At 38.1% G+C, this 26,550-nt stretch overlaps 1 protein-coding gene across 3 annotated transcripts in view; it reads right to left on the bottom strand.

The window, feature by feature from the left end:
• Window positions 1-510: 510 nt before the first annotated feature.
• The window catches only part of c4h1orf87 (chromosome 4 C1orf87 homolog), a 42,551-nt gene continuing 16,511 nt past the window's right edge, over window positions 511-26,550 (bottom strand). For 2 of the 3 annotated variants that reach the window (XM_008109362.3, XM_008109363.3), the window contains 7 exons: window positions 25,718-25,827; window positions 17,958-18,096; window positions 14,686-14,783; window positions 11,196-11,266; window positions 6,945-6,979; window positions 6,498-6,654; window positions 511-3,425 (listed from right to left, as the gene is read on the bottom strand). In XM_008109362.3, coding sequence (XP_008107569.2) covers window positions 3,265-3,425; window positions 6,498-6,654; window positions 6,945-6,979; window positions 11,196-11,266; window positions 14,686-14,783; window positions 17,958-18,096; window positions 25,718-25,827 — 771 coding nt within the window. In that variant the 3' untranslated portion in view covers window positions 511-3,264. Of the gene's footprint in view, window positions 3,426-6,497; window positions 8,939-11,195; window positions 11,267-14,685; window positions 14,784-17,957; window positions 18,097-25,717; window positions 25,828-26,550 lie in introns of those variants that run through there. The other variant, XM_016993199.2, reaches the window with a different exon arrangement.

Below are 26,550 nucleotides of genomic sequence, written 5' to 3'. Positions count from 1 at the left end.
GGCGGCATCAGTGGCGCTACGGGCCGCTGTCGACGCCTTGACACCGCCCCTAGCGGCCAGCGCCCGAGGGCGCCGCTTAACCAGCCTCATATGTTCAACCGGCCCTGAGTGGAAGCGTGTATGTGTGTTGGCGTATGTGTGGTATAACTGATGTGTGCATGCATGTGATCAAAGCCGACACATATATGGCATGTGCGCACCCACACATAATTAAAGTCCGCCCCCCACCAGTTAGAGGGATCATGTACCGGCTCTCCACTTAAAGAATTTGGTGACTCCTGGTTTAAAGTTACATATCAAACACAGAGAGCAATTGCAATCTAAAGCAATGGTTTTGAATCTATGTGAGGTGCTAAATTGGCAGGGATTACCAATATGCCATAAAATAGCACGATATTTGTACCTTTTGTCTACTATGGTTTCTTTCTTTCCTGCAGATTGATAGCTAATAATTTGTAGACTAGCAATGTAGTAGTACTGATTGAGACAAAACAGTGTGCACTTTTAAAATAAAACTTACACTCTATTGCGTTGCCTTTAATGATGTCTGACAAATATTTATCTCTAACGGTATGTCCCCCATCTCTTAATTCATTTACAAAACAATTGCTATTGTTCTATTGATGGAATAAAGCCGTAACAGTTAAATCAGCATCTTTAGTAAGGTGAGTAAGCCATTTTTATTATGTAGTGCTGAACAGAGGAGAATAAGTACTACTGATTTAAGTTAGCATTGTTTTAAAATATTAATGCCACTCTCTTCCTGTACTTTCATCTACATTCACCTTTTTCTGTGCCCAATTATTTCATCCATCTGGTTCACAATTTAGAAACATTTTTTCTTTAGAATTCTATCTATCCAATTGATCTTTGAAGAAGCAAACCATTCAATATTAGAATTGCTTTTAAAAACCAACACTTGTAAACATATTGAACAAAACTATAAGTCTTCAGCAACAGATGGGAAAGCAAGACAAACAGATGGAAAAACTTCATTTCCAAAAATGGGGCTGGTTGGAGAAAGATTGATCTGTAAAATTTAAAGTTACTTTGAATAAGTATTTCATTGTTGAGGATCTATAGAATTCTACATTTATAACAAAGTCCATGGTTGGAATTCATTAAACTAGAATTATACATTTATGACTCATTCATATTCACAATCCTTATGTATTCACTAGGGATCCCTATGTGTTCGCTCACTAAGGAAATACAGTGTTACCATAAAGTCCCATTGTGACGGCGCGAGTGGCGCCATTTATATGTCAAACTATAAGTTTCAAGATTTGAATTGCTGTATCATGCCTGATTTTGCCCTTACCCTGTAAATGTAGTTGGATTGGTTATTTATATCTGTCAATCAATGTTGTTTGTACCTATATTGCTCACTCAGCAAAACTGTTTGGCTCCACCTCTTCCTGGAATAGGACTGTGTTTCCTCCTTTTCATTCCACCAGCAAGCTCTATATCGGATGGACGTGAGAGAGAGACTTGGCGCTAAAAGCCCTTCAAAAGTTACCTCTCAGCACCAATTCTGAGGTTCTTACCCTTGGGACTCACACTTCATGTTCAGGGCCAACCTGAACAACGTTGAGGAGTCTCAAGCGCCTTCACATCAGTCCTTTGGCAACAGAGGAAGACTCTTGTCTTCAGATATAGGTCATTGGACTGAGGCTGAGTTTGCTCCGGCATTCACAGCCAGAGAAAGAGGGATCTGGACAAGCTTCATGGACTTAAACAACCAAAGACTGTAATGTATATTTTCTTTTACCCCCTTTGTGAAGAATAAACCCAGTTTTTGAGTTATCTACAGTGTTTTGGTCCTTGGGAGTTCCAGTTTCCCTAAAGGAGGGCAAGAAGCAATCCCCTGGGGAAAGATGTCACGTCCATGCCTCTTTCACTAAGAGTTTACAGCCCCAGGCGCGACGGCACACCCATGATTCTCCCTTATTGGGCAGAAACCACACTGAGAGCAGGTGTCCATTCCCCTGTCGAGAAGGACTTGACTGACATTTCAACCCCCATCCCATGAGCAATCCTTTATACCAGTGTTTCTCAAACTGTGCTCCTCCAGGTGTTTTAGACTTCTTTAGAGGCTTTTAAGCAAAGGCTGGATAGCCATCTGTCAGGGGTGCTTTGAATGCGATTATCCTGCTTCCTGGCAGGGGGTTGGACTGGATGGCCCATAAGGTCTTTTCCAACTCTATATTCTATGGACTTCTGGTCCCAGAAATTCCAGCCAGCTAACCAGCTGTTAGGAATTGTGGGAGCTGAAGGCCAAAACATCTGGAGGAGCACAGTTTGAGAAACTCCGTTTTATACAAAGGAACAAAGATCCTGTTTCTCATGTTAGGAGCTGGAAATATCAATCAGCAGCTTCCCAATTAGCAAGGGAATAGACCCCTGTTGCTCCCAATGACTGCTGCCTACCAATTGAGCAGGTGATGCTGGGGGACACTGGTTAGCTATACAGTTAAGGTGGTTACACAGCTATGCAAATCATTCAAAATCACAGCCTATGCTTTTAAAGTGCCACAAAATCATTAGTGTTTGAGGTAGATGCGAGTCTCTATTCTGTTGTTTAACCTGAATAGTGACTATAATCAATGAGATTTGCTATATGTCAAATTCCCATTCAACAGTTCAGTGAATGGGTCTACACTGGTTGGGCCTAGCAAACAGGATTTTAGTCATATTTATTTCTCAAATCATGTAGGCATCTCTTTTATTGTATATAATCATGTCACATCTCTTTTATTGTATATAATTACTGACATCCCTCCACCCAACTGCTCTACAATGTAGGCACTATCAACTCTGTGTTAATTACTTAATGTATTAATTGATATCATGCCTTTCTTGTTGCTTGAGATCCAAGGCAGCTTACATGCAATTAAAAGATCTGAGATCTCAAAGTAAGGTTTTACTCCCCCATGACCATTATATGTCACCTAGATATTCCACTGTTGCATTTACATTTTCAGATTGCTCCTTCAAAGAGTTGCAAGTACCCTCCAAACTACTGTTAGTTAAGAAGCATTGGAAAAGGGCATGTCTAAGGGATACTTTTGTATATATATATATATGTCTTTAACAGAATTCCATCCATTGTGTATTATCTGTGTGACTTTTCCCCCCTCTCATTTGAAAATAAAGGCTTAATGATGGGGAGAGGTATGCATATATTGCATGACTAGCAGTGGATAAATAGAACTGAAACATGGACAAGTACACTCATGATTATCATATTAGTTGTACAGATTTTTAGAGCTCCTTCAAGTATTGTAGTAGAGGTTCCAGTGCCATGTCTTGTCCAGGACGGAAAGGTCGAAATGCTTTATCAATTTTTAGTGGGCTAAGGCACAGGTCATAAATTTGATTGTAGTTATGGATCAAGCGCTTGGCTTTCTCTTTTTCCAACTTGCCTGCATTGATTTATTCAAAGAGAGAGAAAGAAAGAAAATTTTCTCATTTACACAATAACAGACTTAAATATTAAGAAAATAAATCAAATTCTTGTTGGAGGAATTTGTAATCCCCAGATTAAGCTCTAATTTAAACTTCATGCCAAAGCATAGCTTGCTGACACAGGAACAAATTCAGTGCTCCCTTTTCCTCTTCACTATAAGGCTTTACCCCCCCCCCCCCCCAATTTACAGCAAACCTTTTAAGCCTACACCAGGTGTTATTAGTCTCAATATGACCACTGGGAGGGAGGTGGGAGGGCCTGTTGTCAAGCCCATAGCCAAGGGGGGGGGGTTTACAGGTTCACCCCCCTCATATTCAGGTGAAAAAAAAAACTGGTTTACTCGTGGATTGTAACTGGTTAACCAAATCCCCATGCTAAGTCTATGAGAAGCAACAAAAATGTTCCTCCTGAACTTCAAGCACTAATCCTTCATCATGATAAAGAAAATAAGAAGAAAGTAGAAGAAAAGAGACATAAACTTCTGCTGATTGTGGAAATTATTGTCCTTTGTGGCCAACAAGAACTGGCTTTTCAGAAACTATTAGTTGTGAACCTTTACACAATGATGGAAATTTCAGGATCTTGTTGAGATACCATGCCAGATCAGGAAACACTGACCTGAAACGGCACAATAAATGTCCTCAAATACAGAATGAACTAATAGACATTTGTGGTGACAAGATAGTCCAAATATTCTGAATTTTTAATTTGTGGTAACCATACACATTCTAAGAAAACTTCTGTCATCATCCTTTCAGCTTAGAAAAACATTACAAAGAGCTGATATGGACATTTTATGTAGTCTGCAACATGTTGACAGTCTCTTAGAAAAAGCCAGGGAGATGTACACAGAATTTGTGAAAGAATTTCAGGAGATCTTTGACACAGCAAGATCAGGGGTGGAGTCTATGGGTGGAGAACTTAGGATTCCTTGTATATGTTCATGGCAGACTTATAAAAGCAACATCCAGACAACTTCACCAACACCAATGGAATACTATATGATTTTTTCTGCAGTCAGCTTCAAGAAAAGTTTACAAGGCACAGGGAAGTAGTTCAGGAACTGCAAGTGTTCCTCCCTATTAATTATGGTGATTTAAAATCCAACTTTACAATGAATGCCTTTAAGATACTGACACAGTATCTGAAGAGTTTGACTTGTGGTATAGAAAATGGAAAAAAAAATTACACCTGCAGAAAAAACCATCAAACATACTGGAAGCATACCTTGCCTGTGATACAGTTTTCGCCAAATGTGAAGATCTTTCTTTAGATTTCTACAACATTGCCAGCTACAAATGAAAGGTTGTTTTCAACTCTTAAATGTTTGAAATCATGCATAAGAAGCACAATGGGGCAAGAAAGACTAATTTGACTTGCATTCCTGAGTGTCCACTGAAGTTAATAGTTGGAGCCTGATTTCCATCAAAGGGTATTGACATAATTTTCAAGTGTTTCCAACAGGCACTATGGTATTCTTTTGTAACCACTAAATTACCAATTAAGAGTCATTTCCAGGTTTTTTAGACTTGAAACTTTGTAGCTAAAATAGAAATTTGATTTAATTAAGCCTATATAAAATATAGAATGAGTTATAAAATTTATATTTTGTGCTCTGGACCTCCTCTTCATGATTTGCTAAAAAATAAACATTGTTTCAAATGCTTCCACCCCCTAATTTTTTTTCCGGCTACAGGCCTGCCTGTTGTTGGCCTCACCAGTGTTGTTTTAAACCCCTCTAATTTTGCATGTTCTGGGTTCTCTCTCATAAAAACAACCTAGATGTGTTCAGCAATTTTTCTTTCATGCATTTACAATGTGATGATGTTGCTGATAGCAATAGCAATACAATAAAAGGAGTGAAGCAGAAATTACAACCTTTCCACCACTTCCTGTCTCTCACAATACATTCTGAATCATATGGAAACTAACATCTGAACAAGGATGTTGTCAGAAATGGATACTGATTCCACTTTAAACTAGGATTTCATGCAGTGATCAGATTTTGACTTGCAATACTGAAAGTGCAATCAATACCCCATAAATTCTTATGTAACAGCAAAATAATTTTGGTAAAGATGGTGTCAGTTTTTAACAGCCACCTTGGTTCCCAGGAGAAAGGGTGAGGCAGCCAGGTAGCATATGACAACTCTCAGCAATCCTTTGCAGTATGGGAGCTGCCCTCACCCCCCCCCCCCCCAAAAAAAGCTGGTCAGATGCAACCTTGTTGTATTTGCATTGGCTAAAATGCCTGGCAAGAACAGCAGGCTTAAATAGCTAGATCATGGGAGGGATGCAGCCAGCCTAAGGGGAACTTTGTCCCACCCTACTTTCCCTGTATGAAATTGTGTTTTCTGAATTGTTACAACTGATGGGGTATTTGTATGGTTCCCAGATCCAGTTATTTACCAGTGTAGGTGGGCACTGGCAGTTGTACATAGTTCCCAAATGGGGGAACCCTGACTATCAAATGCAGTGCAGCCAGGAACACCCAGGCAGAGTAGTTACACCACATCCTATTTAGTTATATCTTGAGCCAGAGTGTAGCTGGAGCATCCCAATAATTGTCTCAAGGTCAAACAGTATTATCCCAATAGCAAACATGCCAGCGGGAAGGAATCCAAGACCCAATTGGATGTCAACCCTAATAACTTGTAATCATTTAAAGTTGTGGCCTTTTATTACTCAATACAGTATCATTGGTAGTTATGGTTGTTATGCAGAGGGCAGTCAACATCCACAATTACATGGAAAGAGCAGAGCAGCATGTTAATATTGGGTTCATTATTCCCCCAGATATCATCCATGTTTAAGAAGTTTCGGTGAACTAACACCAGCAATAATGTCTATAATCTCTGATAATTTCATGCTGACTAATCCCCCCCCCCCCCAAATTTATATTAGCTGAATATGCAATTGACATGAATCATCATAGGCTATCACTCATTGTCAACATAAATATGACCTAAAAGCAAAATACAAAATCTACAAATGAGAATTCTTGTTGCATCTATCCACTATCCACTACCTGTATTTTTGACATCAGACAAATAAAGAGCTTTCTCCAATTTTCCAAAGCGGTCTATCCAGGCATCTCGTTTCTCAAAATCACTGGAATCAGATGTGTTAGGATTCATTTCCTCCCAAGGTTCGGTGGAAAGATCTTTGTGATGTTTGTTGCCCTTCTTCACAGGAAAAAAATGACATCATCATAAAGTTCACATTTGGGCAGCTTTCCATCCCACTTTAGAGAAACAGGACAGACTAGAATTTGTAAGAGTTTCTTTTTGTACTGAAGTTCCCAGAATCTTCCCACCAACCTAGTCAATGGTCAAGCTGGCTGCGAGACTCTTTAATGTTGTAGCCTTAAAATATTTTCAAGTTCTAAAGTGATATTTTATATGATTGCAATCCTCTGTACAAATCAAGACTTTATTAAAGATCCACAGATTTATCCATATAATTTTGACAATACCTGATTATTATCTTCACCTTTCTCCTTATTGCTTCCTAAGATAAAAACAACTGTGAGCATTTTGTTTACCTAACTGGAAGAAAACAGTTATCATTTCTCTGAAATCAGTTACTTGTAGGTAATCATTATGAAGGAGCAAAATATTCTCTTGTTCTTTCAATGTGAAACCCAAAGACAAAATTAGAATAAATCCTCCTCCTTACCGGGCAAGGCAGTTGCTGTCCAGGCTGGGTATAAAGTCCAGCAATCATTTTCTCCCCCTGACATGGCTCCCCTCCTTCCCAGCAGGCTCTGAGTTGGGAAGCCCGAGAGGGGAGAGTGGGAAAGGTAGCCAATCAGTTTGAACCTGTAAATTCAATCTGATGGATAGAGGTGGACTTGAGGGAAGACTGCTCCTCTCAGGTCTACCAGTCAGAAATATAAGGTGATTGCCGGGACCTCTCCTTGATGTTGCCTTCGAGCTTTCATCCCACCCTCCCTTAGAAATGTTTATTTCCCCATGCTTTTTTTTTTTGGTTAACATGGGCCCTCCCAACAACGAGTATGGTATAAGAAGTCCCTACAGGGACCAGTGGGGGTGTGCTCTGGGCGGTCTGGATTTGCAGCTGCATCCCCCCATTAGTGACAAGAGTAGAAGTAGAGGCAACAGGCCTTGGTTGCCTCTAACAAGTAATAATGGATTATTGCAGTCAACAGTCAGGAGGTGGACTGACTGATGCGGTGATCCAGGACCCATGTGTAGTTGCCAACCCTTATTATCAGCTGTAACCAATAAAGATTGTGGTCTTTGCTATCCCATAAAATTTGGGTCTCATGTGTTATTTGAACTGAGCATCTCACCCTGTGATTGCAATTGTCATCCAATCTAGTATATATGTAACTCAATATAGATGATTAATGTGAAAGAGTACCTCTCTATACATATGGTGGTTTGAGATCTGTTGCAAATGCTGTAGGCTGACATCTTCAGAAATATTTGTCTCTTTTACCCCTGATGTTAGGTGAAACCCATTCCTGTACTCTCCCAGCATTAGTTTGTATATGTCAAGTCCTAGGTTGTTTGACCCTTTAGCTGAGTCCTGTAATTTGCCATCCACAATGCTTGGACATTTGCTCCAAATAAATTATGGATGGGTGGCCAGATTGTGGGGCATAAAATTAAGTGATAAGAAAGATGAATTCAGTGCCAGGAACGAATAATATTTCTAGCTGGAAAAGACAGCTGGTTTCCCTGCAGCCAGATGGTTAAAGTTCAAGGCCAACTGTTGCATCCTGATCAGTCACTGCAGCAATGATTGCAATTGGCTCCCTGTCTACTGTGTCACCTCTTGAATATTAAGCATCCCAGAGAGCTTTCTAAAGACAGATTAATGCACTATGTGAGTGTCTCACATCCATTATTCCTTTCACTTAAAAAAAAATAGCTAACATTCTATAAATCTCAGTACAAATCCAATTCTTTTTAACAGATGTATTGTAATGCCTCCAGGATCCAACAAAGATCAGGGCAATATTACAGTGTACTTCATAGATCTTCTATAGCAAGGTAAGTGTCCAAGGATGGATGAAGCTCTCAAACAGCTCCACAGGAATATCCAGCTGGAATATCTTCCTTTTTGGAACCAGGGTCATATTAGCCATGAGAAATGCTGACATAGAACACATCTATGTTCAATGTTATTGCTAAATAGATTCTTCATGCTGCCACTTTCTGGCAACTGCAATCAGGGAAGTAGTTATTGTCACACACCATTGAAATTTATGTGAATTGCTGCATCCTGGTGGGCGTCTGGACCTTCCACACTATGCCCATTTCATTGTGGCTTCCCCCCTGCCTCACCACAAGGGTGGATTCCTGTTTTCGGCGACTCAACCCATCTTTCCTTATGAAAAGACTGTTGTTGTCCACTGAAAAAATGGTGATGGCATTTCAGCCACAAACCCGCCCTGGAAGTAGTTCTCTGGAGTATGATGGGAGCCATTGGGCTCTGTGGCTGAAGAGAAAAAGATATTGTCACAGTCACAGAAATCAGGTATGTGTGAAGAGATCCAAGAGGCATCTGATTGGGCAATATAGTAAGTTTTGATTCTTAAATATTTGGTGTGGGCTTATGCCTATATATGGAATATCATTTTGGAAGTATGGATTTAACTAATTTATTTACAACTTACAGAATTTCAAAAATTATGCACATTCCTAGTGTCTAGTTAAAAACTGGGGGAGAGGAAAAAAATAGACCCTGGTGATGATCTCTGGTGAATACATTGGAGAAAGAATAGTGGACTGAAATGGGCTAGAGATAATTGGTCCATCTCAGTTTTATTATCATTGTTAATAGTATTATTTATGGACAATTCCATAAAACAAAGTTGTCTGGGTGCCTGAATAAATACAAGAATGCACAAGAATAAATGCATCTTTAGCTTTAATGGATGACTTCATCTCTCTGGCCAGTGTTAGCTGTGCGTTCATTGACTGGCACAGGGCACATTCACCTGGCCAGAGATGCCCAAATGTTGTTCCCTTTCCCATCAAGTGAAGGTTTATTTAAGGCCAGGCTGAACAAGCCTCATTCAGATTGCTCTGGGCTGTAACCAAATAAAGTTGTGGCTTTTTAAAACCATTATTGTGTGGCATGGATGACATTTTCACTGAATAGGCAACCATCTCTGCTTCTTCATATTCATTGCACAATCTTTTTAACTATTGTATATGCAATGAACATATGATTAAGAGGTCTTATAGAGCCACTATTGTTCTATTCAAAAATATTTCTGCTTTGTGTCTCATTTTGCTAGTAGCGCTAGCCATTCAGTGCATATTAAAAGTGGATTTGGACTAAGAAAATATTAAATGCCCCCAGAAGTGCCCTTTTAAGGGCTGTGAATTTCAGGGAATTGAAACTTCATTGAAAATCCCTAGCATGGAGGGAGGGGAAGGCAAGAGGCCTACGAGGTTCTAGTGTGACATTATCTTCCTTCCCCCAGCCCCCAGCCCCCAAAACATAGGCTGGGGAACAAACAATTTCCAGGTCCAAAATGCTACAAAATGTGTGGTTTTATTTTACAGTTTTATGGAGGCCACCCAGAAATATCTCAAAAAGCATTTATGTTAAAGCAGTCAGAAATGACTGCAACATCACTTTTGCTTTCAGATACATATGATTCAGTAGGACTCAGAATAGGTCCTCTAACCTGTCTTAATTCAAGATGTAAGCAAAAGACCCTGGCCATTACGGCATATCAATCTTCCATGAAGTGGTGGTGCAGGAAGCCCCTAGGATTTGTAATTAACTCTGGACTGGAAGACCACTTCCTATGACTTTAAGGATAAGCAAAATTGGAGTTTTATGCCTTCTACTCACTCCAGATGTTCTGCTTTAAAGTAAGCTGTTTATCAGAACTGTTGCTAATTTCTGACTTCAGGCTAAGGAAATGTTGAATATCAGAAAGATCAAGCTAGTTTTATCAATAGTGCAACACATAATTGCTAATACAGCCAATGATAAATGTTGGCCACACTTCACCTCCATAACTTGGAATATACAAATGGGATGCACTATTCAACAGGCATTATGGATATCTTGTTGGCAAGACAGGTTGTGAGTCTATATTTCATACATAGTTAACTTGGCAACTTTCATCAATACTGCTGGTTTTTAAAAGTAAGGTTGCTTATTTATATCACATATATGTGGTCTGTATAAAGGTGGTTATGATAATTACTTGTAAACAAATGAAAAAGAAAAAATGGATATATCATTAATTCTGGTTCATGCTTAAATATGCAGAAAAATCATTTTTTGAAAGGTAAACAATCCCTTTTCTGCTCTGCCTAAAGCTTTTTTGTCCTTCATATGTGAATCAATGGTGTCAAATAAATATAGCATAGAGACACGTACAAACATTGTTTGTTTGTTTGTTTTAACTTCTGGCACTAAGTGAAAATCATTCTGCCTAAAATGAATGTTTAGCTATTCTCTCATATTGTGTTTCTGATCTTCCGTATATCAATTTCCAATGTATAGAAACCACCATTACCCTTCTTGAGAAATGTTTCAATAACTACATATGAAGTTCACATTGCTTCAAATCAAGAACACCACTTATCTTGTTATTCTAAAAAAAAATAAAAAGAGGAATGCTTATTAACCTACCTGTATATGCAGGTAGGTTACAGGTACATGAAAATGTTATTTCCATCTTGTAATGAGTGGGCATGTGCCCAGAAATGGAGATTGCATAACTTACTTTTAGAAAAAAGTGATGCAGAGTCTATCCCAGACTGGACTTTCTTCAGAAACTCCACAAATGAGTTCCACCTATAGGAAGAAACATCCTAGAACTGAACATATTGGCTTAAATGCTGCATCAGGAGATATGCATGCACAATGAGCTATGACCCTCAAATCCACTAGCACCATTTCCATGTTTTTAGACAATTGAAGGGATCAGTGTGGTGGTGACTATTTTCCTGTAGCTAAAGACACCGTGAAAGGCATATTGCAGGGACCCCCAATGCTGTTCAGGAGGCTCTTGTTGTTGCTGTTCTTTCAGCATGTCCTGTTACAAGGAAATGCCTGAGTGTATCCCTGTTGGTCCCTTCCAACTCCCTGAGAACATGGAAATGGTCATGTTGGGTAAGCAGTTCTATTCACATGGGTTAAGTGTGGATCAAAAGGTCAAACACAGAACAAACACATCACCAGTTCAAATCTCCTGTTGTCCCCATCATTTTTGGTTGGGATCCTAGATGACTGCCATTGACAGTACTCATGCGCCTGTAAGGATTATAATTTGTCTGTTACCATTGTTTTATTCTGTATATTAGTTCATAATAGGACAACTGTATCTTTACACGTATTATAGATTTCTGTGTACTTTAGTGCCATAGACAGTAAGCCAAAGCCCATGGGACCACTGGGTAATTCCCTCTTATTCCTCACATTTTTAAGAGAAAGGGAGGGAGGGAGGACGGGAAAGTACAGGAATGATGACATTGTAGTGCCATTTCTGGTCTTTTTGAACACCCGAACAAGAAAACAGCAGCAGAAGCCAGGAACAGCTGGCTTCTGAGACAGCATTAGTATTTCCCCCACTTCATAGAATAATCATTAAATTATGCAGCCCAACCAAAACAAAATTCTTGGTGTCTTGGTTTTTAGGCCTGTTCCTGTGGCTATTTGGGGTGCTGATTCAGAAAATAGCATTGGTTGGACCGCATCAACTCTAGTTTTTTAGATATACTTATCACGATTTTTTATGGTCAAACAGATGAAAACTGGTATATTGCATATGCTCCGTATCTCAAAAACTAAAGTTGATAGGTGAAAGTGTTGCCATCTTTAGAATCAGCAGATCAAATATACCCAGAAACAGGTATAACATTTGAAGCATCAACATGTGTGTGGTGACCATTGTTATCCATGTATCATATCAAAATCCATATTGGCCCTAAATCTAGCCTCGACATGATGTCAACTTATTCACAAATATATAGTGTATGTAGAGCAGAGGAAAGACTGCATGACATTTAAAGGAATTGTGCTTTAATAGTTAATTCTAATTGTTTTTATAACTCCCTTGTTTGCATGTGATAAAAATGGGCAAAGAAATCCAATGGCTTCCTCTTCTTCTTCTTCCATTTATCTTGCTATGACCTATTCTCTTTCTTTGGCAGTATAAACAGTACAATGGGATTAATCTTGCACAAATGCAATCGCTCATGAAGTTTTATTGATCTTAAGCACATTTAATCACAAAGTGGCTCAGAACAGAAACCTAGCTAATTACTTAGGAGTTTCACTCAGAGTGGGAATTTTTATTAGAACACAGAATGCACTGGCATACATACACAGAATCGTATTTTAAACTAAATTTTAAGAAAACTTTAAAGATAAATGTATGGTTAACTTTGTTAATTTTTTTCTTATGCTTGTTTTTGACACAGCTTTAGCTAAGATAGCACATATTTATTTACTTTATGTTCAGTTTTACAATGAGAGATCATAGATATGATAGTGGCATGATCAGATCAAGGCAATGTAAAACCAAGACTACAAAAGGCCTGATATACAGACTCAGACTGGATCTACATTGCTCTATATACCAGGATCTGATTCCAGATTATCTGCTTATCTGGTGGTGTAAACTCATATAATCCAGTTCAAAGCAGATAATCTGGGATCATATCCTGGGTTATAGGGCAGTATAGATCCAGCCTAAGCAATTTGGAAGGGTGCAGCAGGCATATTTTTTGACAAAAAGGCACTTTCTGAAAATGTATTGCAATACAATTGTCATCAGTACCACCAAAGTATATTTGCATATGATGTTACATTGGCAGACCATAGCTTAGTCTAAACCTAGTTCAGTGAGTCATGAGTAATGAAAGTAAAGTCAGGATTTCATGAGATAGTGTTTGCATGTGTGGTGTGTGTATAAGTGCCTTCAGATTATCTATTAAATTTTGGAGACCCCACAAAATTCATAGAGTTTTCCTAGGCAAGGACTACTCAGAGGTGCTTTTGTTATATTTAACCATTTTGATACTAAAGACTAGACAAAGCCATGGAAATAACATTTGCTGATACTCATGTCATTGGTAGTTGAATGTGACCAGAGTTGTGCACACTATCCCATTTGGTCATGTGGAATCTTAAGTGGGGAGGCCACATGAGAGCACAAGTAAATGTAACTACCAAGATCCTTGTCCCCTCAGCTATGAACACCCTATGTTAATGGAGAAAATCTATAGTATGCTCACTTGAATGCATATTATCAGCAACTTTGTTTAGGCAGCATAGCCAACAGCATATTCAAATGAATGCAAACCAATGTTCCATTCAGATCACCTATCTCAAGATAGAAAGATCAGAGACTAAGCAGCACTCGCAAATGGGGATGAACAGGGTAGGACTTGTGTGTGCACCCGTGAACCCTCCTCAACTTTTGAGGCATTGTTTGTTTCATAAATATTTTAAGAAGTACAAAAAAATTCATCCAGTGGTCAATCATTTTCATAATATGATGTCTTGATGTGTGACCATGAACACTCTTTCATCAGGAAGGAATTTCAATTATTCTCTATATCCCCAAGATGGGAATAGAAAAAATATTCCAAAATATTTTCAAATGGATAAAATATGTTTCTTAGCTGTTTGGAATTCTTTGCATTTTGGGATGGATTCTGCACAAAATTAAGATCTGGCTAGTTTTGTGGAGAAAACAACATTTTTTTGGTAGGCTGCTATTTCCTACACAGAAAATACTGCTTTCTGTGTACAAATGCCCCACACACATTGTATACAGAATCAACTCAAACTTCACCGTTTAGGACAAGTTTCTAGCAATGGAAGAAAATTGCTAAAGTTACTTGTTGCTTAGGAACAAATTGCATCCTTACCTTAGGCATTGTACATTAATGCTCTATAAAGGCCACTATAAAGACTTAATAGAAACAAGATGAAATCATGTTCTTCTTTTCCTAGCTCTCATATGACATTGTTTTAGTCTTTTTGGCCTGTAAGCACCAGGTTTACATCGAACTTTTTTAAAAAGTAAGGGAAAGAATGCTAGTTATCAGAAAAATAGCAAAATTTGAACAAAATAAATCAGTTCCACAGGAATCAGCTTAGTTTCCTACAGCATAGGCCACTAATTGTAGTTCCATATTTTGAGCTGTTGCATAAGATCAAGATGCAAACGTAAAGTACAGAAAGGAAAAAATGTTAAAACTCACAGTATTCTGTCTCTTCTGCTCAAATCATAGGTGACAGCCAAAACTCCTAACATACCAGGATAGAGAGGTAACCCATTCATATGGCAAATCATGTCAATCTGAAGATAAAACGAATTTCATTTATAAACACGACCAGTTTGCAGATGTGTGGTGGCAAATGATTGTGAAAGGCACTATAATTATACCCCCAAGGGGAGTCCAAAAAGGCAGCAACTGTGTTGATCCATATATCCCAATTATAGCAGTTCCTTCTATTGAGGCTCAGTGCCCCAAAAATCTCTTGTATCTGTATTCCAATAAGAAACTAGAGATGAGGAAACTAGAATGCAATAGTTTAAACTACAGAGTATGCTACCAGGTGCAAATACCACCTTGACTGGTCTGTAGTTGACCAGAGTAGACTGAAGTAAACACACACACACACAAACCAAACCTTTCCCACTTTTCTTCACTTCTCCCTTCCAGCTCTACCCTTTGATTCAGTGCCTCAATATTCCTCTCTGTTCCAAAACAATCCTGTTTTCGAAACTTGCAAAACAATTCTCCTGTGCTTCCCCCTCCCATCTCTTCCAAGTCATTTTGATGTTTCTTCATTTTTTACACACATATTTTTCCCTGTGCCTGGTAACACTACCTTTTTCACTTCTTTGCTCTTTTCAATCTGTCCTCCCTTCTCTTTAACCAATTCTCAAAACTTTCTAATTATAATATTCACACTTGTAAAATCTTAGTCTCTTCATTTCTGCACCAGATGCAAGCATTTTGCAAATCTCTCCATGTGTGCACCTTCAAGTCACTCATTAATATATGTCAGCCCCATTTATTAGGCAAGGAATACTCATAGGTGGAGTTGTTGTATGTTTTCTGGCCTCTATGGTGGCTTGCGGTATGAATTGTGTATCCAAGGCCAACAAAATGCTTAGTATCCCACAATTTAGCTCATAAAAATACACTGCTGGTGGAAAACTCAACCCTCCAAGGACTGCAGTTAAGCTGCAAGGAGACATAGACATTTTGAAGATTTGACAAATGACATTGTCTTTCCAGTTAATTAAAAAGTCCAATTGATTTGAATGCTGAGTGTGCTGGTTTTCATTAACCTAAGAGGAGTGCAAATCAGTTTGCAGGGTCTTAGACCTATTTGTGAAGGAGATGCAATTAATACACTACACAATTGTAGTGCTACAATTCCATAGCTCCATTTTATGAAATCCTGGGATTTGCAGTTTAGGGAGAGGTAGACTTCTCAGTCAGAAAATTCTCTCTTGCCTCATCAAATTACAAATTCCAGAATTCCTTGCTCCTGCTGCTGCTGCTGTTATATTTATACCCTGCCTTATCTCTCCTGAAGGGAGAGTAGGCATGATAATTTAAGTGAGGAATCATAGTAGTGTGGAAGAGCCTCGTACTATAATGAATAGCCAAATTCCCTTGGAAACTTATGCCCCAACTGCACTGCTATATAATGCAGTTTAAAACTGCATTATATGGTCAGTGTAGGCCCATATAATGCAGTTCAGCTACGTTATATGAGTCTGCACTGGCTGCAATGTACTGCAAACTGCATTTTATGGCAGTGTAGATACCCACACAGTCTGTTCTGAGTGAAGAGATTTGGGTTACACCCAGAGTTGGAGATTTCCTTCTCTTTAGGTGCTCCTTACCATGACTTGAAAAAGTTAGACTATAATTTCAACAACACCCCAATCAGCATGGGGATTCTGGGAGCTGTAGTCCAAAAAGTAACATTTCCAACTCCTTACCCTATCCTTTCATGGTACATGTGCTGCCAGTTAGCTTTACACAATTTATTACAAAATTGTCAGTAGAAAGCTTAATTAGGAAACATGTCAGTCAACAATGACATTTTTAAATGTGTTGAAATTGAACATAATTTTTTTTAAAAAACAACAAGCCAGAGTACTGTATGTGTGGGCGTGATGTACCTAAAATCTTTTTTTTTTAAGTACAAAACACTGAAAGGTTGGGCAAAATATATTTTGGAAGAAGAAGACTACTTTTTTCCAATAAACTTTTATTTGAACGGTGTAGTCTGCAAAACTGATTCCTGTGAGGCACAAAATCTATATCAGGATATATTTTTTGTTGTTCTTTACCTATTTACTCAGCATGAACCTGCCTAATGCCCACATTTTTAAAGCAAGGTGAGCCAACTTAGTCTCTGGGTTGCATACAGCTCCAGAACCCCACTTTTGTGTCCACTGAAACCCTCTGGCATTAGTCTAAGCCTCTCCCAACCCCCATCATTTTAACCGTAATTTAAAAATCAAGCTAATTTTAAGGTGTTCTCATCCACCCACCTCCCAATGTTCTCAAATGCAAGAAAACCATGTAGCGGTTTAGCTTTCCTACACCCCAAACTCTCTCCAACATTTGATTTCAAGCAAAACTTAGGGTACATCTACACTGTAGGGTTAATGCTAGATGGACATCACTAACTGCCAAGCCTCAGTATTAAGATATCATGGGAGTTGTAGTTGTGTGGGGTCTTTTGGCTTCTATGTCAAAGAGTGATGGTGCCTTACCAAACTACAGCTCCCATGATTCCATGGCATCGAGTCATGGCTGTCAAAGTGGTGTCACACTGCATTAATCCTACAATGTAGATGCACCCATAGACAAAAATGAAGACCAGAAATAATGTGACATCACTTTGGGAGGGCTATGTGGAAGTAGTGTAACTAATACAAGATACATTTGCACTGTATAATGAATGCAGTCCAACACTGGTTCATATTTCTGTCCTTCAGTGCCAAATTTTGACAATTCATATTTCTCATCTCTTTCAGCTATGTCCTTTAATGACAAGGATAACCTGGACAGGAAAATTATCTAAATTAACTCTTTTATGACTGATATTTTAAAATATTTTGATATGTGTGTTTGACTGTGCTGTCCATCACTTCTGGCCAACATAAACAATAGTCAAGAGTAATGGTAACTGCAGTCTAACAACATCTGAAAAGTCACAGGTTATCAGCCCTGTCCTATATAGAAAGTCTTTCTTGAACATACAGTAAGACCCTTTTAGTAATGGATTTGGTATCCACAGTTTCACTTACCCATGTCCCAGAATGGTTTGTGGGTCTCTCTAGGGCCTCCATTGTGATTCAATGAGTCAAAATATAGGATTCATTACTGTATATGATTTCAAGTATCCATGTAGGGGTAGTGATCTTGGAAGATTTCTCCTACAGACATGGAGATCACACTGAACAGTATGGTCAGGAAATCATGATTCTGATTATTACCTCAGAGAGTGAAAGAAGACCTGAGAAAGATTTGTCTTGTTGCATAAAATCCAGCCTTAGTTTTCCTAAGTTCATTCCTCCTTTATGATCTTTCAGCATTTGCTTCAGAGTCTGCAGTGCATCTTCTGGAGTCCAAGAACTATGGAATGATAATGTATATGATAGAGAGGTTATTTCAAAAACAATTTGACCATTGCTTTTGCTGTGTTTCCCCGAAAATAAGACAGTGTCTTATATTAATTTTTGCTCCCAAAGATGCTCTAGGTCTTATTTTCAGGGGATGTCTTATTTTTCCATGAAGAAGAATTCACATTTATTGTTGAACAAAAATGAACATTTATTATATACTGTACAGTAGTTGTCATCATAAACCAGTATAACCAGACAAACTGTGAATCCTATCAAAAATGTCTTGTTACTACCAATATTTCCATGTACAACAATCCATGGTACGTACATTTACCGATCCTGCACGGTCTGGTGTTCTGTTTGTTGGGCATGCTTCCAAACAAAAACTTTGCTAGGTCTTACTTTCGGGGGAGGCCTTATATTTAGCAATTCAGCAAAACCTCTACTAGGTCTTATTTTCTGGGGATGTCTTATTTTAGGGGAAACAGGGTATAAGTTCTTTCTAAATACACTAAAAAAATCCAGTTATTCTGTAAACAAAACTCATGACAGACTCAGAAATCTCCAAGTACAACTCCAGCTAAGAAGTAAATTGCGGGTGACTTAATCAAGACAACTGAATTAACATGATGAAAAGAAAAAGAAACTGAAGTGAACCTTTTAAAAAAGAAAATTGAAATATTCAGACTTCTAAATAGCTTTCAAGTCACTTTAACTTATACATTCCACACAATGCAGGAAAAGGGATGAGTCTAGTTGCTGCCTACTTGGTAGTTTTAATCCTGTAACTACTTACTGAAAACCAACACATTGAGCGTTCAGTCATGGAAACCTGGGCAAGTCATATTCTCTCAACCTTAACTGAAGGCAGTGACAAGCCTTCTCTAAATAAATATTTAAGAAAGCCCTTGAAAGCACATAACGACAACTTATTGAGCTTTCTGCTTCAGTGACATTGCTTGCTGTGGAGTTGTTCACATAGTGCAGGTGCTGTGCCCATCCAGTTTTGATCCCTTTTCACCTTTAGACTGTTCTGTGTGCATTAAAATGTCTTTCACACAATTGATTAAGGTTGCCAAGAAGACTCCTATACCCTTAACAGTTGTGTAGAAAAGGGGATTTTAGCAAACGTTGCTGATGACACAACCAGGTAACAGTTGGAAGTGCAACAACCAGGTAACAAGCAACACCTTGAGAGACTCTATATATCCATTAATGTACAGAAACCCTCTGCAGCTTTCCCCCCCTGGCAAACCTACTGCTGAGGCTTACCATCCCTGTATCTCAGCCTATGCTGATGCTGTTATGCAACATCTATCACAATATTTCCTCAAAATCTGTTGTGTTTATGATGGGACTGTAAGAACCAGATGTGTATGTCTAAATTTTTTGGAATACTGAAATACACCACACCAGGGCTGTAGCCGGGGGGGGGGGGGGGGGTCAACTACTCCCCCCCAAAAAAATTTTTTTCAGGTTTTTTTAAAAAAACCCTGCTTTATTCACCAGATCCCCATGAATGCCCACTGAAGTTTATCTGTCTTGAGTATCCACTGAAGTTTATTGATGAAGCCTGATTTCTACATTATTTTGCGTTATGGAACTACTCTTCATGATTCGCTAAAAAAAGTTTCAACCCCCCCCCCCCCCACCGAATTTTTTTCTAGCTATAAGGCTGTATACCATATAAACTGTTTTAATTGTTGGAATTACAGTAGAGTCTCACTTATCCAACACTCGCTTATCCAACGTTCTGGATTATCCAACACATTTTTGTAGTCAATGTTTTCAATACATCGTGATATTTTGGTGCTAAATTCGTAAATACAGTAATTACTGCGTAGCATTACTGCGTATTGAACTACTTTTTCTGTCAAATTTGTTGTATAACATGATGTTTTGGTGCTTAATTTGTAAAATCATAACCTAATTTGATGTTTAATAGGCTTTTCCTTAATGCCTCTTTATTATCCAACATATTCGCTTATCCAACATTCTGCCGGCCCGTTTATGTTGGATAAGTGAGACTCTACTGTATTTGTTATTTTCCAATATGTACATGGTGCTTAAAATTTGTTAAAAGAAGAATTAAATTATTTTTCTTTTGTAAAAACGAAAACATAGCAGTAATTTCAGCCCCCTGCCATCTAGGAAAATAAAACCAAAGCACTTCCAACAGATGGCCATCCAGCATCTACTTAAAAACTTCCAGAGAATGAGACGCCACCACAACTTTGGAACTGCATTCCACAGGTGAACAGCTCTTTTAGTCAGGAAGTTCTTCCTAATGCTTAGATGGAATTGCTTTTTTGCAACTTGAATCCATTGCTCGATGTCCTAGTCTGTAAAGTAGCAGAAAACAAGCTTGCCCCTCCTCAATGTGACATCTTTTCAAATATTTAAACATGGCTATAAAGTTTCCTTTCAGGCTTCTCTTTTCCAAGCTAAACATACCCAACTCCCTAAGTCGTTCCTCATAGGGCTTGGCTTCCAAACCATTGATCATTTTAGTTGCTCTCCTCTGGAGACGTTTCAGCGTGTCAATATCCTTCCTAAACTGTGGTGCCCTGAACTGGACACAGGACTCCAGATGTGTCCAAAGCAGAATAGAGTGGGGCTATTTACAAATACAGATTTTGGACTTCTCTTAGCAACATAACTAGATGTCACTTTCAGGTAAGAGGCTTCTAAACTTAGGAAAAGGTAAAGGTTTTCCCCTGACATTAAGTCTAGTTATGTCTGACTCTGGGGGTTAGTGCTCATCGCCATTTCTAAGCTGAAGAGCCGGCATTGTCTGTAGTCACCTTCAAGATCATGGGGCTGACATAACTGCACGAAGTGCAGTTGCCTTCCCGCTGGAGTGGTACCTATCAACCTACTCACATTTGCATGTTTTCAAACTGCTAGGTTTTCAGAAGCTGGGGCTAACAGTGGGAGCTCACCCACTCCCCAGATTTGAACCGCTGACCTTTCGGTCAGCAAGTTCAGCATCTCAGTGGTTTAATCCGCTGTGCCACTGGGAGCTCCCTTCTAAACATAAGGCAGCATAAATCACCGTACACCTGTTGGTTTTGGTGCTGATCCAGTATATGACAGAATGAATCAACATGACTGCTTCATTTAGTATCTCTTTAAATAGGTCCCAATTCAATTTAAGATAATTTAAAAGATGTCACACTAAAGAAGTAAGCATCCAACAAAATATAAAACAGAAGGGAAAAAGACCTGCAGAGGTATTTAGAAAACAAAACGGTGAACTCTCATATTGAACAAAACACATTAAATAGTGCATAAACATGATCATAATGTTATAAATAATGGTGGAAAATGTATAGTCAAAAACACAGACAATGGCTGAAACCAAAAAGTCAAACAAGTATCATTTCTGATCCTCAATCTGTGTGTTTATACAGACTTCTGAATGATAAGATTAATAATAAGGGTCAAGTAACAAAACGATCACCAATTAAATAGTGAACTTTTTGTTACTTTATGGATACAGCAACAAAATGATAACTAGTTAACAAGCAACCTAATCATTCAGAAGTTGGTATAAATAGACAGACTGAGAATCATAAAGTCTTTTTCAGTAATCAGTCTAATAATAAATAATAATCCATCTTATTTAGTTCAAACATAAGGAACAGCTGTTATAGAATTCTCAAAATTAACCATTTTGTAACAAATCTTCATAAGTAGTATATAGACTTGTGGGTGTAAAAACCTCCTGCAGAAAACAAACACATACATATGTTTTAACATTATGTTTACCAGCCTAAAGTAACAATAAGCCAAATCAACGGCAAAGAAAATATACCATGTAGCTATTGTAAGCACAAATACTAAAAAAAACCTTATAAACAATCAAATCCAAAACAGATGAGAAATGAATTACAGGGAGGGAGATTTACTTGAAATGAAACACCCCCTGAAGTAAATGGAAAAATGACTGTGAGTAAATCAAGTAACAATGAAAGAAAATAAAACACCAGTACTGGAATTCTGCTGAGACTTTACATTAATGTAAATAATACCATTACATTAATGTAATAATATTTACACTGGTGCACTTACCTGGATTTTGCTAAAAGGTGTACTTCTATCTATGGTTGTGTGAGCCCTATTACATCAATGTGAATTGCATATCCCTCGACATGCCAGAGATGAAAATTCAGAAATGTGTGACTGAGCAGCATCAAAATGTGGTCAACATGGCAAAAGTTATTAATAAGGGGAAAAAAAAAACAAGTTAGGAGAAGCTGCAGCAGTGGTCTTCTGCCTTCTCTCTTTTGCTGCTTTCTGAGGGCCCTTCTACACAGGCCCAAAACCTGTGATAGGTTCCAGATTAGCCTGAGGTGTCCAAACGACACCTCAGGCTAATCTAGATTAACTCAGAGTAAGTATGGACTTCCAGGATTACCCCAGGTTAAAAAAAAAAAGAACACTGCAATGATCTGGATACTTCAATAAAGTCTGGATCTTTGCAGGTGTTGTGTTTGTGGGGATCGACTCTCACTTGATCTTAGCCAAATGGCCAAAAAGCAATCCTGAGATTCAATCTCCACTGCTCTCTTGGTTTTTGGGGCTCCAGGATCCCAAGGGGGAGAGATAGCACTGCCATCCTCCCCTGCCAGTCCCTCATTTCCCCCCTAAAAGTACTGGAGAGGCCTCTCTCCATTTCACAGGCATCTCCGACTAAGCCCTCTCCTCTCCAAAGCTCATGTTGCATCATTTTGGCATGACAGGAACTTAATCCAAGAGGCCTGCAGACCTTCAGCCCACCCTTCCCCCCGAGTAAGTTTAGGGGGGAAATGGGGGCTGAGGGCTGGGTACCTAGTGTCCCAGGTCTACAGAGGAGGACTTCTAGCAACCCCCCCCCCAAATTGAATTTTTTTGTCCCCTGTATGTTCTAAATCCCGAGAGGAAATGGGATTTTAAATTCCAGTTCATTTTGGGATTTTGGCCTGACTGGAAGGGCTCTGAGTTAAAGAACTGCAAACTACTTTTGTACTTTGAATTGAATTAGAAGCAACTGAATGAAGTCAAGAACAAGGGGGAAAGTGGAAGAAGGGGGAGGAAAATTGACTGGTTGTGGAGATCCAGTCTCTGGTAAATGATGTGAGTATTGATATAGGGGAATATAGCACAGATTGGGAGAAATCACCTGTTGTACATTATTCTTTTAGATACAGAAAGGAATCAACTGTGTGAGATCATGGAGTATTCTTAAACAATGGGTTGCCTATTAAAATGTTTTTCAAAAGTATGTGTAATAAGATTCATGATCAACATACCTTAACTACACAGTGATGAATATTGACAGAAAAACTAAAGCTACAGTATGATCCCCTTATCCATAGATTTGATATCTATTGTTTTATTTACCTGCATCAAAAATACCCCCTTGAATTGCATATGAGCCTCCAAGAGTGTCCATTGCAATTCTATTGATTGATTGATTGCATTTCTGTACTGCTTTTCTCACCCCTGGGAGAACTCAAAGCAGTGTACAACATAATAAATGGCAAAAATTCAATGCCGAACATACATATAAAAGCAATACATAACATATCTAAAACAATAACATGTAACTATGAATTAAAGCCCAAGTATAAACAAAATAAAGGATTTGCTGTTATCTGTTGTTTTGGGTATTCAAAGGAGGTCTTGGGATGCATTCATCATGGATACAGGTCTTGTACTAGGGGAAAATATGGGGGATAATTTCATGTCACTTCTGTTCTTTCTACTTTAGAATATTGTCTCTAAAGCTGTAACCACTGGGTACAATTTACTCGGATTGGAAGCTGTTTTGACTACATAGTCATAGAGTTATGGCGTTGATACCCAAAACCCATCACTTAGACCATCCAGACTTTGCAAAATATTTGGAAAAATGTAGTCATATAATACCATCATGTAACATAAGCAGAGGACAATATGTGATATTTGTGAATTCATACAGTAAATGTTCCCTGACTTCTCATGCATCCAGATGGGAAATGTTGGTTGAGGATGTGTGTGTATAGACCAGGGGTCCTCAAACTTTTAAAGCAGAGGGCCAGTCCACAATCCTTCAGACTGTTGAGGGGCCGAATTATCATTTGGAAAAAAAAAACCCCGAACAAATTCCTATGCACACTGCACATGTCTTATTTGTATTGCAAAACAACAATAATAACAATGAAAGAACAATACAATAATTAAAAATAAAAACAATTGTAACCAACATAAACCTATCAGACTTTCAATAGGAAGTGTGGGCCTTCTTCTGGCCAATGAGATAATCAGATTAATTAGGATTGTTGTTGTTGTCTGTCTTCAAGTCATTTCAGACTCTGGGCGAGCCTCAGTCTAAAATTATTTATTCATTTACTACATTTATTTACTACATTTATATCTCACTCCAAATGTAACTCAGAGCTGCTGTATGTACATACAATATATTATATTATTAGCATAGCACAATATTAGCATTATATACAGTAGAATCTCACTTATCCAACACTCGCTTATCCAACGTTCTAGATTATCCAACGCATTTTTGTAATCTATGTTTTCAATACATCGTGATATTTTGGTGCTAAATTCATAAATACAGTAATTACTACATAACATTACTGTGTATTGAACTACTTTTTCTGTCAAATTTGTTGTATAACATGATGTTTTGGTGCTTAATTTGTAAAATCATAACCTAATTTGATGTTTAATAGGTTTTTCCTTAATCTCTCCTTATTATCCAACATATTCGCTTATCCAACGTTCTGCCGGCCCGTTTACATTGGATAAGCGAGACTCTACTGTATTACTATATTGAGTTATGCCACTATACTGTAATATTATATGTAATATATAACATATAATTAATATTATTATATGTTATTATTATTATATTGTATAAAATGATAATATTATTATCAATATCATAAGTATATAAAATATATTATATTATTAAAACTGATATAAACATTTTATATTATACATGAGGGCGGGGGCCAGGTAAATGACCCTGGAGGGCCGCATCTGGCTCCCGGGCCTTAGTTTGGGGACCCCTGGTATAGACACTCAAGGTTCACTGGCATTCCGGTTATATTTGTGTTTTATTTTAAAAGAGACTTATAATCTATTTTGAAGGAAGTTTCATTGAGTATAGTGAGGTTAATTCCCAAGAAAGAGGGTATGTTTGAAGTCTTCAGACTCTTCAGTTACGAAAGCAGCACATATCACAACACACACTCTCTCTCTCACACGCACATATATATGTTTTAAAGGCATATGTCTCCTTGCTAGAGTTCCTTGCCAAGGTTAATTAACAGGAAGTCTGCCTAATCTCCACTGATACATCCCAGCAGTCTGCAGAGTAGGTGTTCGCAGACTCAGAACATGTTTCTTTAGCAGGGATTTTGGATGGCTAGGAGAGAAAATCTGTGCTCTTAAGGACTACATAAAATTATTTTCTGAGGATAAGTGAGCCAATTTTTCATTTGGAATCCTCTGAGTGGCTTATAATAACAGCCCCTATTAGATCCTTACCAGATGGAAACTAAGAGGAGTATATATATATTTGTCTGTCAAATACATTGCTCATTTATTGACAGTAAAGAGAATGTTGAAAATTAAAACAGAACCTTTTCCTTTGATTCTTTACATATTCAGTCTTCTCTGGAAGGGATTGTGTTTGTTGTGCTGTACTTGCTGCCACTCCTCTTAAAAATTGGAGCAGCTTTTCATAATTTACCTACAAGAAAAACAAAGACGTTACCTTTTGAAAGCTGTTTAGGAAAAGGTTTCTGTCATTAGTTGACCTGACTTCATGGAAATTATTTTGTAACACACTTCTTACAGAAATAAAACTAAAATAATTCTTGTAATTAAGACAAGGTGAGTTTGGGTCTGCCTGCCTGTAACAGTGGTTTGTAAAATCTAGTCACAGATAACTGTTATTAATTCCTCTTCCCAATATAAAATTAGCATTTTTGTAACTTATATCATTATTGTAACAAAGGATGATTTGTTGTATAAGTGAAATATCTTGGGGTAATATAATAGTTACGGGTTTCATTTAGTAAATGAAGCAAAATATTGCTTGAATAAGGTGCTGTGCTCATCCTGTTGAACAAAACACATCCAGTTTTTTGAAAATAAACTAACTACAACCAACAAGTTTGTTACCTATAAAAATAAGAAATAATTTTGAAGTTGCAGCAATAGCAGCACCTGACTACTTTGGTAGATCTTGGAACATTTTAAGCCTTTATTTTTTGGCAGGAGGACTTTGGGTTCTGGTAGCAGGTTAATGGGGTGCTAAGTTCACTCTGGACTTTAATATAAAATTTAAAAGAGCCAATCAAGGTACGGAAAGCCACTATGACCAGCAGCAAGGATAACACTGGAGGAGGATCCCTCAGAGATAACAGCAGTGGCACCATGAATAATGCTTGTCATACTACACAGAAGAAGG

The sequence above is a fragment of the Anolis carolinensis genome, chromosome 4 (genome assembly GCF_035594765.1).
Source record: "Anolis carolinensis isolate JA03-04 chromosome 4, rAnoCar3.1.pri, whole genome shotgun sequence".
Lineage (NCBI taxonomy): Eukaryota > Metazoa > Chordata > Lepidosauria > Squamata > Dactyloidae > Anolis > Anolis carolinensis.
Note: the sequence above shows the minus strand (reverse complement) of the source record. Positions and strands in the feature narration are given on the sequence as shown.